Raw genomic sequence first — 15192 nt, 5'->3', positions numbered from 1 at the left:
ATAGAAGCAAGCATGCAGGTACAGCAGGCAGTGAAGAAAGCTAATGGCATGCTGGCTTTTATAACAAGAGGAATTGAGTATAGGAGTAAAGAGGTCCTTCTGCAGCTGTAGAGGGCCCTGGTGAGACCCCACCTGGAATATTGTGTGCAGTTTTGGTCTCCAAATTTGAGGAAGGACATTCTTGCTATTGAGGGAGTGCAGCGTAGGTTCACAAGGTTAATTCCCGGAATGGCGGGACTGTCATATGTTGAAAGATTGGAGCGACTGGGCTTGTATACAATGGAATTTAGAAGGATGAGAGGGGATCTGATTGAAACGTATAAGATTATTAAGGGATTGGACACACTGGAGGCAGGAAGCATGTTCCCGCTGATGGGTGAGTCCAGAACTAGAGGCCACAGTTTAAGAATAAGGGGTAGGCCATTTAGAACTGAGATGCGGAAAAACTTTTTCACCCAGCGAGTGGTGGATATGTGAAATGCTCTGCCCCAGAAGGCAGTGGAGGCCAAGTCTCTGGATGCATTCAAGAGAGAGTTAGATAGAGCTCTTATAGATAGCGTGGTCAAGGGATATGGGGAGAGGGCAGGAACGGGGTACTGATTGTGTATGATCAGCCATGATCACAGCGAATGGCGGTGCTGGCTAGAAGGGCCGAATGGCCTACTCCTGCACCTATTGTCTATTGTCAAATATTAACTTTTAAAAGTTATTAATTTGGGGATCTGGGTGCAACTGAAAGGTCAGCTTTTATTGCCACCCCTAATTTTTATAGGGTTGTAGATAAGGTGAATGGCTACAGTCTTTTTAAACTGAGAGGAAAATATTTAAAAGGGATATGGGGTACAACATAGGATGGGTTGTTAATTATGGGGGACAAGCTGCCTGGGAAAACGGTACAGGCAGGTGTAATTACAATGTTTTAAAGCCATTTAGGCGGATATATGAATAAATAATGCTTAGTGAGGGATATGGGCTAAATGCAGCCAAAGGGGACCAGTTTGGATAGACATCCTGGCATGCATGAACAAGCGGGGTTAAGGGGCTTGTTTCTCTGCAGTATAAGTTATATAATTATATTACTGAGCCATCAGGAAAGACTGAATAGGTTAATACTTAATTCCATCAAACATAGAAGAATGAGGGAGATTTGTTGGAGATATACAAAATTATGAGGGGTATAGATAAGGCAAATGAGAGCAGGCTTTTTCCAGCGAGGTTGGGTGAGATTAGAAGTCATGGGTTAAGGGGAACATGAGGGAGAACGTCTTCACTCAGAGGGTTGTGGGAGTATAGAATGAGCTGCCAGCGCAAGTGATGGATATGACAAACATGAGAAAAACTGCAGATGCTGCCTGGCCTGCTGAGTTCCTCCAGCATTTTGTGAGTGGTGGATATGAGTTAGATTTCAACATTTATGATAAAGTTGGATAGATACATGGACCGGAGAGATATGAATGTCTCTGGTCCCAGTGCAGATCAATGGGACTAGGCAAAATAATAGCTTGGCATGGACTACCTGGACCAAAGGGTCTGTTTCTGCCCTTAATTGTCTATGACTCTGTGACTCTAATGCATTCTATAAGTTAAAAATGATGGGGAGAGAATAGGAATGTGGTGTAAGGCGAAGATTGGATTAGACATAATCATATCAAATGCCAGAGCAAGCTTAAGGTGCCAACTGGCTTATTTCTGCTCCTGTTTCTTTTATTTTTGTGCTTTTGAATGTTTCAGTTGTACAAAAAGGGTGTGATAGTTGTTACTTAAACTACCTTAGATATAAACATAAGAAAAAGAGGCCAGAGTAGTTATTTAGCTTCTTGTACTTTCCTGCATTCAGTACGATTCTGACTGATCTACACAGCACCACTTACTTATACTTAACATGTCAGAATCTAAATTATCACCGACATATGACAAAGCTTATTGTTTTGCCAAAGAAGTACAGTGCAAAAATATAAAAATATAAACTATAAAAATCAATAGAGAAAACAAAAGAAGAATGAAGCAATGCTCATGGGTTCATGGGCTGTCCAGGGAGAACAGCAACAACTTATCCAATGGTTACTTATAATTTAATTAAGAAGATAAAATACTGGAAGTATTCAGCAGTCAGCGCTGTGTGCAGAGAATGAAGTTCTTGTTGTACCTTATTGTGCCTCCAAACGCTACTTAGTGGAGCAACACTGATAATAAAAGAAATACAATGGAAAAAAAAATTAGCATTACAAATTAATTGCACTTCTTGTCACAAATTCTCTGAAAAACAAACTATATTCATTTTCCATTGTATTGTACCAGTGAAATTTGCAAAGCATCAAAACCAAATAACTTTGTCTAAATAAATGTTCTCAATTTGAAAACAATAAATCTGTATCAATAGCACATGCCACAATATAGAAACATAGAAAAACTACAGCACAATACAGGCCCTTTGGCCCACAATGCTATGCCGTACATCTACTTAATTTAGAAATTACCTTGGGTTACCCATAGCCCTCTATTTTTCTAAGCTCCACGTACCTGTCCAGGAGTCTCTTAAAAGACCCTATCATATCCGCCTCAACCACATTCGCCGGCAGCCCATTTCACGCACTCACCACTCTCTGTGTAAAAAACTTACCCTGACGTCTCCTCTGTACCTACTTCCAAGCACCTTAAAACTGTGCCCTCTTGTGTTAGCCATTTCAGCCCTAGGGAAAAGCCACTGACTATCCACAAGATCAATGTCTCTCATCATTTTATACGCCTCAATCAGGTCACCTCTCATCCTCTGTCGCTCGAAGGAGAAAAGGCTAAGTCCACTCAACCTATTCTCAGAAGTGGGGTCTGACCAAGATCCTATATACCTGTAACATTTCCTCTTGGTTCTTAAACTCAATCCCACGGTTAATGAAGGCCAATGCACCGTATACCTTCTTAACCACAGAGTCAACCTGATCATCTGCTTTGAGCATCCTATGAACTCGGACCCCAAGATCCCTCTGATCCTCCACACTGACAAGATTCTTACCATTAATACTATATTCTGCCATCATATTTCACCTACCAAAATGAACCACCTCACACTTATCTGGGTTGAACTCCATCTGCCATTTCTCAGCCCAGTTCTGCATCCTATCAATGTCCCGCTGCAACCTCTGACAGCCCTCCACACTATCCACGACATCCCCAAGCTTTGTGTCATCAGCAAATTTACTAATCCATCCCTCCACTTCATCATCCAGGTCATTTATAAAAATCTCTAAGGGGTCCCAGAACAGGTCCCTGAGCCACACCACTGGTCACTGACCTCCATGCAGAATATGACTCATCTACAGCCACTCTTTGCCTTCTGTGGGCAAGCCAATTCTGGATCCAAAAAGCAAGGTCCCCTTGGATCCCATGCCTCCTTACTTTCTCAATAAGCCTTGCATGGGGTACCTTATCAAATGTCTTGCTGAAATCCATACACACTACATCTATTGCTCTACCTCCATCAATGTGCTTAGTCACATCCTCAAAAAATTCAATCAGGTTTGTAAGACACGACCTGCCCTTGACAAAGCCATGCTGACTATTCCTAATCATATTATGCCTCTCCAAATTTTAATAAATCCTGTCTCTCAGGATCTTTTCCATCAACTTATCAACCACTGAAGTAAGACTCACTGGTCTATTATCTCCTAGGCTATCTCTACTCCCTTTCTTGAATAAGGGAACAACATCTGCAACCCTCCAATCCTCCGGAACCTCTCCCGTCCCCATTGATGGTGCAGAGATCATTGCCAGAGGCTCAGCAATCTCCTCCCTTGCCTCCCACAGTAGCCTGGGGTACATCCCGTCCAGTCCCGGCGACTCATCAAACTTGATGCTTTCCAAAAGCTCCAGCACATCCTCTTTCTTAATATCTACATTCTCAAGCTTTTCAGTCCACTGTCAGTCATCCCTACAATCGCCAAGATCCTTTTCCATAGTGAGTACTGAAGCAAAGTAGTCATTAAGTATCTCTGTTATCTCCTCTGGTTCCATACACACTTTTCTATTGACACACTTGATTGGTCCTATTCATTCACATCTTATCCTCTTGCTCTTCACCTACTTGCAGAATGCCTTTGGGTTTTCCTTAATCCTGCTCACCAAGGCCTTCTCTTGGCCCCTTCTGGCTCTCCTAATTTCATTCTTAAACTCCTTCCTGCTAGCTTTATAATCTTCTAGATCTCTATCATTACCTAGTTTTTTAAACCTTTTGTAAGCTCTTCTTTTCTTCTTAACTAGATTTACAACAGCCTTTGTACACCACAGTTCCTGTACCCTACCATCCTTTCCCTGTCTCACTGGAACGTACCCATGAAGCGCACCACACAAATATACCCTGAACATTTGCCACATTTCTTCTGTACATTTCCGTGAGAACATCTGTTCCCAATTTATGCTTCCAAGTTCCTGCCTGATAGCTTCATATTTCCCTTTACTTGAATTAAACACTTACTTAATTTGTCTGTTCCTATCCCTCTCCAATGCTATGGTAAAGGCGATAGAATTGTGATCAGTATTTCCACAATGTTCTCCCACTGAGAGACCTGACATCTGACCAGGTTCATTTCCCAATACCAGATCAAGTACAGCCTCTCCTCTTGTAAGCTTATCTACATATTGTGTCAGGAAACCTTCCTGAACACCTAACACCACACCACACACCTAACAAACTCCACCCCATCTAAACCCCTTGCTCTAGGGAGATGCCAATCAAAATTTAGGAAATTAAAATCTCCCACCTCAACAACCTTATTATTATTACACCTTTCCAGAATCTGTCTCCCTATCTGCTTCTCAATATCCCTGTTACTATTGGGTGGTCTATAAAAGACACCCAACAGAGTTATCAACCCCTTCCTCTTTCTAACTTCCACCCACAGGGACTCGGTAGACAATCCCTCCATAACTTTCTCCTTTTCTGCAGCCGTGGCACTATCTCTGATCAGCAGTGCCACACCTCCACCTCTTTTGACTCCCCCCTTGTCCTTTCTGAAACATCTAAAGCCTGGTGCTCTAAGTAGCCATTCCTGCCCCTGAGCCATCCAAGTCTTGTAATGGCCACAACAACACAGCTCCAAGTACTGATCCATGCTCTAAGCTCATCCGCTTTGTTCATGATGCTTCTTGCATTAAAAAAGACATATCTCAAACCATCGGTCTGAGCATATCCCTTCTCTATCACCTGCCTATCTTCCCTCTCGCACTGTCTCCAAGCTTTCTCCATTTGTGAACCAACCGCCCCTTCCCCCGTCTCTTCAGTTCGGTTCCCATCCCCCAGCAAACTCTCCCCAACTGCCTTAGCAAACCTCCCTGCCAGGACATTGGTCCCACTCAGATTCAAGTGCAACCCGTCCATTTTGTACAGGTCACACCTATCCCAAAAGTGGTCCCAATGATCTAGAAATTTGAATCTCTGCCCCCGCTCCACTCCCTCAGCCACGCATTTATCCTCAACCTCACTCTATTCCTCTATTCACTGTCACGTGGCACAGGCAGTAATCCCGAGATTAATACCTTTGAGGCCCTGCTGCTCAACTAACCTCCCAACTCCCTGTACAGTCGGCCCTCCTTATCCGCGGGGGATAGGTTCTGGGACCCCCCGCGGATACCAAAAAACGCAGATGCTCAAGTCCCTCATTTAACCTGTCCCAGTGTGGTGGTCTTTAGGACCCAGCGGAATCCCGGACTTTATTTAACGTCTCAGTGCGGTGGACATTAGGACCTGGTGGCGCTGCTCTGAATCCGCAGTGTTTCTGTTCACGAAAATAATCATGATCATGATTGAAAATAAGGTGGAAGTAATAAAGCGATTGGAAAGAGGTGAAACACCATCGGTCATTGGAAAAGTGTTAGGCTACAGTCCGTCAACGATCGGAACAATTTTAATTGAGCATGCAAAAAGCCCTGCCCCGATGAAAGCTACAATTTTTACTAAGCAATGCAGTGGTTTAATTATTGAAATACGTATTTTTCTTTAAGTGTTTTATATGCATAGAAAGGTAAAATATGTACTATATACTAAGAAAAAAGTTTGACTGACGCTAAATAATACCGGATGTATCTGTTCCGACTTCAAATCCGACTTAAAGACGGACTCAGGAATGGAACTCATTCATAACCTGGGGACTGCCTGTACTTTTAAGTCATTTCTAGATTACTTATAATATCTAATACAATGTAAATAGCTGTTATACTGTATTGTTTAGGGAATAATGACAAGAAAAAATAGTCTGTACATGCTCAAACAACGAGTGCTGGAGAGAGAACTTACGGGTTTTCCCGATCCGCGGTTGGTTGAATCGGCGGATAAGGAGGGCCGACTGTAGTCTGTTTTCAGGACCTCCTCCCCTTTCCTACCTATGTTGTTGGTACCAATATGTACCATAACCTCTGGCTGTTCACCTTCCTACTTCAGCATATGGTACTCGATCAGAAACATCCCAGACCCTGGCACCTGGGAGGCAAACTACCATCCACGTTTCATTCCTGTGTCCACAGGATCACCTGTCTGACCCACTAACTATAGAGTCCCCTATCACTGCTGCCATCCTCCTCCTTTCCCTACCCTTCTGAGCCACAGGGCCAGACTCTGTGCCAGAGGCACAGCCACTGTTGCTTCCCCCAAGTAGGCCGTTCTCCCTAGCAGTACTCAAGCAGGAGTACTTATTGTTAAGGGGGACAGCCACAGGAGTACCTTCTGGTATCTGACTCCTGCCCTTCCCTCTCTTGACTGTTACCCACTTATCTGTCTTGAGGCCCTGTGGTGAATTTTAGAAAACATTCTAAAACAATGTTTTAGAACAAGTGCAATCCAGAGCCATATCGCACATTAAGAATCTAAGAGATGTTTGAATTTTAACTGTTTAACACAATAGTGTCTACTACCCATCCTGCAAAATGTCCTGGGAATCTTTAAGATTCCAAATATTATCCACCAGATACATCTAAGCAGGATTGGCTGAATTGGCAAATGGGCTCAGAGGACCTCACAGGAAGACTGAGTGTTATGGGGGAGGTGGTCAATTGATTTATTATTGTCATGGTAGTGAGATAGAGACTAGGTGAACAGATTCTAATCCAATTTCATCTACAAGTGACATCACTGCACAGGGACAAATTGCATATAATGATGAGTCAGAGAACAGGGGGAAGTGAGAGCATTGTGGCATGGTGTAACAACGTTTCCCGTAAGGTCAGCAAAAGCCTGTCCATTGACTTCAAGAAGGGAGTAGTGCAGATGCTCCTGTTTAATCAATGGCCTGGAGGATGATTTTTGCACTAATTTTTTGAAGTTTCACTGTAATTTTGAAACTATATTCTGTTATTGATTTGCCCTTGTACTACTGTGATGTACCAAGTTTTGGAATGAACTGTAAGTTTTTCATGACATGAAAAAGAAAGTTAAAACAAAATTAGTTTTGCATGCCGCCCATACAGATCATTTCATTAAAACAGTGCATTGAGGGAAAACTATAACAAAATGCAGAATATAGTGTAACAATTACAGAGGAAGTGCAGTGCAGGTAGACAATAAGGAGCAAGGGCCACAACGAGATAGCCTGTGAGATAAGAATTCATCTTTTTTGCACGCAAGTCTTATAACAGAGGGACTGAAACTGTCCTTGAGCCTGACAGTGTGTATTTTCAAGCTTTTTATATACTGCCGGCTGCTAAGTTAACAAATTTAGTGAGATAATGTAGGGGAACTAATATTCTAGGTCCTATTGCTATCAGTGGAATGAGCTATTGGAGTGCTCAACAAGCATTAAGGTGGATAAGTCCCAAGGACCTAATAGGATTTATCCCGTTAATTGAGACAGGCAAGAGAGGAGATTGTTGGGGCCTTGATAGAGATTTTTCCATCCTGTTTAGCAATGGGTGAGATCACAGAGAACTTAAGAAAAACCACTGTTGTTCCTCTATTTAAAAGTAAATGTAAAAATAAACCAGGAATTTATCGACCAATGAGCCTTGCTTCAGTGGTAGGGAATTACTGGAGAAGACTCGTAAAAATAGGATCTACTTACACCTGAAAAGAAAGACTTATTAGGGTTAGCCAGCATGGTTTAGTGTAGGGAAGGTCATATCTTACAAACATCATTGAGTTTTCTGAGAAATTGACAAAGATGACTGATGAGAGTAGAGCAGTGAATGTTGTATAAATGAACCTTAGTAAATCTTTTGACAAGTTCTTTCATGGTAGGCTGACTGAGAAGATTAAAGGACAAGGGGATCCAATCAGACTTGGTAGATTGGAGTCAAAATTGGCTTGACCATTGAAAATGGAGGGTAGTAGTGGAGAGATATTATTTGGACTGGAGGTCTTTGATCAATAGTTTCCACAATGATTAACCTTTGGACTTCTATGTTTGTGATCGGTGGGCTGATAAGTAATTTTGCAGATCACAAAATATTCACAGTTGTGGATAGTGAGGAAGAATGTCAACGGACACAAACAGATATCTATCAGTTGTAAATTTGGCAGAGAAAAGGCAGATGAAGTTTAGTTCAGACAAGTGTAAAGTGAGGCACTTTGTGAGGTTAACCTTTAAGAGGAAAGTACCGGTATACTGTAAGTTGATGCAAAACCTTGGAAGAATTGATGTACAGAAGGATCGTGGAGTTCAAGTCCATAGTTCTCAGAAAGTGGCAACACGTATAGATTGAGTGGGGAAAGAACACATGCTGCAGAACACTTACCTTCATTGGTTGGGATGATGAGGATAAAATTCAGGAAGTTATAATGCAGCTGTATAAAACTTTAGGTCACATTTGGAGTACTGCGTGCAGTTCTGGGTGATGGGAAGGATGTGAAGAAGGTGCAGAAGAGATTCACCAGAATGGATCAAAGAGTATTAAGTATACAAAGTGGATGAACAAACTTGGATTGTTTTCTCTGAGGTGTTGGAGGCTGAACAGTAATGTGATTGAATGTCAAATACCAGAGGGCAATGGCTTAAAGGTAAAAGGGTTTACATGACAAGTTTTGTTTTATACAGAGAGGCATGTGTCATTGCTAAAGAAGCTGGTAGAAGCAGAATTGATAACAATGTTTCAAAGGCATTTCAATAAGAACATGAAAAGACAGAATAGAGAATAGATTGCGTAGGCATACGTGCAGTTTAATTGGCATCTTAGAACAAACATTGTGGGCTAAAGAATCTGTTCTATGCTGTACTGTTCTCTGTTCTAAGCAGGTTCAAAACTAGTATTAATATATATTTTACAAATATGAAAGCAAGAGAAATGTTGAGTCTTAGCCATGCATGAAAGCAGGTTTTTGCATTGCCAATTAAAGTTTCTACTTGAGTACAGCACGAGAGGTTAATATTTTTTGTATTGACGATTCTGTATTGGTTCCACCTGTCAATGATATTTGTATTCCTTGAAACAGTACTCATGGAGATAACTGTGTAAGTGGATCCTTGAATTAATGCAATTTGTTTCTCTCTCAGAATAGATAGATAGATAGATAGATAGATAGATAGATAGCTGGAAAAGGCTGCCGCTCAGGTCGGTGCCGGAAGCTTACTGTATAATGTATAAAACATCTGGAACAAGCATGAATTTACACAAAAAAAATTATCAATTTCAATTCACCAAACTGGGCTTTATGGAATTTCACAGCTGAAGTTCATCTTTAATGGACTACATATTTCTTTTGCCTTTATTTGATGTTAGTGTCTCCTCTTGTAACTTGGTTTAAGGTACGACTGAAGAGAAATCTTTCTCTCTCTGGATGTGAATTTTCAGTCAAGTGTTCATACTATCCCAAATAAATATTTAACAATATTTAATAAGGCAGGGACAAGTGGAACAGCAATTGCATGAGTGGACCAGTGTTAAGAGTGGGGAGGCTTGGCTCATCAGGCTTAGGCGACAACAGGCTTAAGCAATGTATGTATCTGGTAAGTTTCTTCTTCATTCTTTGTCTGTTAGTACACAAAACAGTAAAGATGGCTCTAGGGGCTGTATTGTGTTCTTTGTGTGAGATGTGGGAATTCTGGGAGACCTCCAGCCTCCCGATCACATCTGCACCGAGGTGCAGCTCCTCAGAGAATGTGTTAATGAACTGGAACTGTAGCTCAATGACCTACAGGAAACTGAAGAGGTTACAGATAGGAGCTAAAAGGAGATAGTCACCCCAAAGTTGCAGGAGGCAGGAAAGGGAAAAGAAATGGGCAGCCAGTGCAGAGTACCCCGGGACCATTTCCCTCAATATTAAGTCTACCACTTTGGATACTGTTGGGAGGTACGACCAACCAGGGGGAAGTCGCAGTGACTGGGTCTCTGGCATTGAGTCTGGTACTGTGGCTCAGAAGGGAATGGGGGAGAAGAGGACTGCAGTAGTGATAAGAAATTCCATAGGTAGAGGAGTAGACACAAGATTCTGTCAACGCAAAAGAGACACCGAGAAGTTATGTAGTCACCCAGGTACCAAGATCAGGGACGTCTTGGATCGGGTCCACGGCATGCTAAGGGGGAGGATTAGCATCAGAAGTCTTGGTACATATTAGCAGCAGTGACATACGTAGGAAAAGGGATGAGGTTCTGAAGAGAGAATTTAAGGAGCTAGGTAGAAAGCTCAAAAGCAGGCCCTCCAGGGTAGTAATCTCTGGATTGCTGCCTGTGCCGTACACCAGTGAAGGTAAGAATAGGATGATTTGGCAGATGAATGTGTGGCTGAGGAACTGGTGAAAGGGCCAGGATTTCAGATTTCTGGATCATCAGGATCTCTTCTGAGGTAGGTATGATCTGAACAAAAGGGACGGGTTACACCTGAACCCGAGGGAACCAATATCCTTTTGAGCAAGTTTGCTAGAACTGTTGGAGAGGGCTTAAACTAATTTGGCAGGGCAGTAGGAGACCAATAGGGCTGAGGAGGTGGCAGCTGGCACCCAGGCAGAGGCAGTGTGTAAGTGAGACTGTCAGGAGGACAGGCAGATGATAGAACAAAATTGAAAAGGGTGATGAATAGAGAATTGAAAGTGTTATACCTGAATGCACACAGTACACAGAATAAAGCAGATGATCATGTAGGACAGTTAGAGATGGGCAGGTATGATGTTATGAACATCACTGAGTCATGGGTGAATGAAGATTATAGTTGGGAGCTTAATATCCAGGATACACATTATATTAAAAGAACAGGCAGGTATGCAGAGGTGTGGCTCTATTGGTAAAAACTGAAATCAAATCCCTAGAGAGGGGCAACATAGGATTGGAAGATGTAGAATTGTTGTAGGTAGAGTTGAGGAACTGCAAGGGGAAAAAGACCCTGATGGAAGTTACATACAGGCCTCCGTAGAGTAGCCTGGATGTGGTGTATAAGTTACAATGGGAGATAGAAAATGCACGTCAAAAGGGCAATGTTACAATAGTCATGGGAAATTTCAATATGCAGCTAGATTGGGAAAAAATCATGGTGGTAATGATTTTGGATCCCAAGGGAGAGTATTTGTAGAATGCCTACAAGATAGTTTCTTAGAGCTGCTTGTGGTTGAGCCCACTAGGGAGTTAGCAATTCTGGAATGAGTGTTGTGTAATGAACCTGATTTGATTAGAGAGCTTAAGTTAAAGGAATCTTCGGGAAGCAGTGATTGAATTCACCCTGCACTTTGATAGGAAAAGCTAAGGTCAGATTTATCAGAATTACAGTGGAGTACAGGGAATTACAGTGACATGAGAGAGGAGCTGGCCAAAGTTGATTAGAGAAGGACACTAGCAGGGATGATGATGGAGCAGCAATGGCTGGAGTTTCTGGAAGCAATTTAGAACGTGCAGGATAGAAGGTGTATTCTAAAGACAGGATGTTACAAACCATAGCTGACAAGGGAAGTAAAAGCCAACATAAACACAAAAGAGAGGTCATATATAGGACGAAAATTAGTAGGATGTTAAGATGATTGGGAAGGCAACTAAAAATATATTTAAGAAAAATGCACTGGAGAAATAGTAAAGGAGGACAAAGAAAAAGCAGATAAACTGATTAAGTAGTTTCCATCAGTCTTCACTGTGGAAGACATCATCAGTATGCTAGAATTTCAAGAGTGTCAGGGGGCAGAAGTGAGTGCAGTTGCTATTACTAGGGTGAAGGTGCTTGGGAAGCTGAAAGGTCTGAACGTACAAAAGGTCCCTGAACCAGACTATACCTCAAGGTTCTGAAAGAGGTAGCTGAAGAGATTCTGATGGCATGAGTACTGATCTTTCAAGAATCAATAGATTCTGGCATGATTCCAGAAGATGAAAAATTGCAAATATCAGTTCACTCTTCAAGAAGGGAGGAGGCCAAAGAAAGGATATTATAGGTGAGTTAGCCTGATCTCAGTGGGTTGGGAAGATGTTGGAATCCATTATTAAGGATGAGGTTTGAGGGTACTTGGAGGCATGGTCCAAAGTCAGCATGGTTTCCTTAAGGGAAAATCTTGTCTGATGAAACTGTTGGAATTCTTGGAAAAAATAACAAATAGGATAGATAAATGAGAATTGGTGAATGCTATGTACTTGGATTTTCAGAAGGCCTCTGACAAGGTGCCATACGAGGCTGCTTAGCAAGGTAAGAGTCCATGGTATTACAAGAAAGTACTAGCATAGATAGCTCATTAGCTGATTGGCAGGAGGCAAAAAATGGAATTAAAGAGAGCCTTTTCTCATTGACTGCCTGTGACTAGTGGTGTTCCACAGGGGGTCTGTCTTGGGACTGTTTCTTTTTACATTATATGTCAATGATTTTGATGAAGGAATTAACGGCTTTGTGGCCAAGTTTGAGAATGATATAAAGATAGGTGGAGGGGCAGGTAGCATTGAAGAAGCAGGGTGGCTGCACAGGGACTTGCACAGATTAGGAGAATGAGCAAAGAAATGGCAAATAGAATACAGTGGTGGGAAGTGTATGGTCATGCATTTTGGTAGAAGGAATATAAGCAACGGTATTTTCTAAATGGGAAGAAAATTCAAAACTCCGAGGTAAAAAGGTATTTCGGAATCCTTGCGCAGGATTAATTAAAGGTTAATTTGCAGGTTGAGTCTGTGGTGAGGAGGCAAATGCAATGTTAGCATTCATTTTAAGAGGACTAGAATATTAAAGCAAGGATGTAATGCTGAAGCTTTATAAGGCACTGCCGAGGCCACACTTGGAATACTGTGAGTAGTTTTGGACTCCTAATTTAAGAAAGATGTGCTGACACTGGAGAGAGGTAAAGGGAGGTTCAAGAGAGTGATTCTGGGAATGAAAGGCATATGAGGGGCCCTTGGGGGCTCTGGGCCTTTACTCACTGGAATTTAGAATTGGGGGGAATCTCATTGAAACCTACCAAATGTTGAAAGGCCTAGATAGTGTAAATGTGGAGAGGATGTTCCCTATAGTGGAGGAGTTTAGAATCTGAGGGCACTACCTCAGAATGGAGGGGTGTCCATTTAGAACAGAGTTGAGGAATCATTCCTTTAGCCAAAGGATGGTGAGTTTGAGGAATTAATTGCCACAGCTAGCTGTGGAGGCCAGGTCATTGGGTATATTTAAGGCAGAGATTGGTAAGTCACAGCATGAAAGGTTATGGGGAGAAGGGAGGTCAAATAGCCAGAGCAGACTCGATGGACCAAATGGCCTAATTCTGCCCCTATGTCTTATGGTCTAATATATAATTGATGTCTAACCCAAGAATATCAAGTCATTGCCAGCAGAAAAGGTACAGTATCACAGAAATTTACAGCACAGAAATTCATTCAACCGACTATTTTTCTGAGATCTGACATTTCACCCCAGCATTCTTAAATGCAGATTAACAAACAGCATTTATCTCTCACTGCAGCAATAGCTTCATCACTCGCAAACACCATCAATTTATTATCAAGCCCAGTCAGCAGTTAAGCTTATATCAGAAGCTCCCAAATATAATATCCCAACCCAGCTGTGCATAAACTGATCATCATTGGAATAAAGAATCTGATGTCAGTTTTAGCATAAGAACTAAACCCCAATTTCTTGACTTTTATACAGCAATTTCACTCATTTTTTATTTTCATATTCACTACAGACTTACTTTGCACAGAAGCTTCATAAATGTTCGACTACATCCCCTACATTTTTACCTAAACAGTATTTCACTTGCCACCTATCAGTCCTTGAGGTTCCACAGTTTCCTTATTTACTTTAATCAATTCATCAAAATGCTCATCCTTACTTAAAAATTGTTTTAATGCTTCTTACAACTTTTTGACACAGTTGTATAATAGAAAAAATGCTTGCTCACATTTTTAATAAAAATCACTAAGTTTTAATAAAAACCATTGCAAACACTTTAATAATTCTTAGTTGATAGAACCAGGAGTCAAAGTCTCAGAATCTATGAGGAACTTATATTTTTTCAGAATTTCTATTTAGATGTCACCACAGGTGCAATAAAAACGTTTACCAAATACAAATATTTCAAAGTGCTGATTAAAATCAACTATTCTACATATGAAAACAACTCTGTGCCCTGAAAAATTTGAGCTTATACTAAGTTGACAAGATACATTGATGCTGCACAAATGCCCCACTGTGACAACCTCTACAAGAAATATACTTAGTGCTTCGTAACATTAACATTTGCCATTACCAAATCCTTCATTTTCAATGAAGTAAAGCTTAACTCCTGCAATGGGGAGAATTATGTGGTAACAACAGGTCACAGGCTAGGTATTCATCAGCCAATGACATGCTTTGATTCCAAAATCTCTTATCTACCATCTAAAAGGAGAAGCCCCTATCCAGGGGTTTGAAGGGATAGCCTTCATTTGTCTGAATGAGCAAAGCTCCTGCAACATTCAACAGGTTCAACACTATCCAGGACAAAACAATCAATTTTAAGTGTTACCCTATCTAACACGGAATGGCTGCAATGTACATTATGTAGAAGATTAAAACATCTTTTAATAAGTTATTCCAATGCTTCTCTTAGCCAAGGGTAAATAAATCATTAGTGGCAATCCATTGCTAATCTGATCTGGATCTATGCCTGCTGGGAGCTCTAAAAGGCAAAACTTGAACCTCCTTAAAATGGTTCAAATCTCAGTCCAAATGAAAGAATGCAAAATATTTTGGCCAAATTTGACATGTTATTGAAAAAGAATATTAACCAAACAATACAGTAAAAATGCTGTAATTATATCAGAGTTAACTGTAAATTAAACACAGAT

General features: G+C 41.3%; 1 protein-coding gene across 5 annotated transcripts in view; it reads right to left on the bottom strand.

The window, feature by feature from the left end:
- nmt2 (N-myristoyltransferase 2) overlaps positions 1 to 15192 on the bottom strand; it is a 58473-nt gene that overhangs the window by 38990 nt on the left and 4291 nt on the right. The window contains exon 2 of one of the 5 annotated variants that reach the window (XM_073054535.1): positions 2147 to 2183. The exons of the other annotated variants lie outside the window; for them this stretch is intronic. Within the exon in view, the coding sequence (XP_072910636.1) occupies positions 2147 to 2183 (37 nt within the window). The remainder of the gene's footprint in view (positions 1 to 2146; positions 2184 to 15192) is intronic. 5 annotated transcript variants of the gene reach the window in all.

The sequence above is a fragment of the Hemitrygon akajei genome, chromosome 8, assembly GCF_048418815.1.
Source record: "Hemitrygon akajei chromosome 8, sHemAka1.3, whole genome shotgun sequence".
Classification (NCBI taxonomy): Eukaryota; Metazoa; Chordata; class Chondrichthyes; order Myliobatiformes; family Dasyatidae; genus Hemitrygon; species Hemitrygon akajei.
The sequence above is the reverse complement of the archived record's forward strand: the minus strand, read 5'-3'. Positions and strand labels throughout refer to the sequence as shown.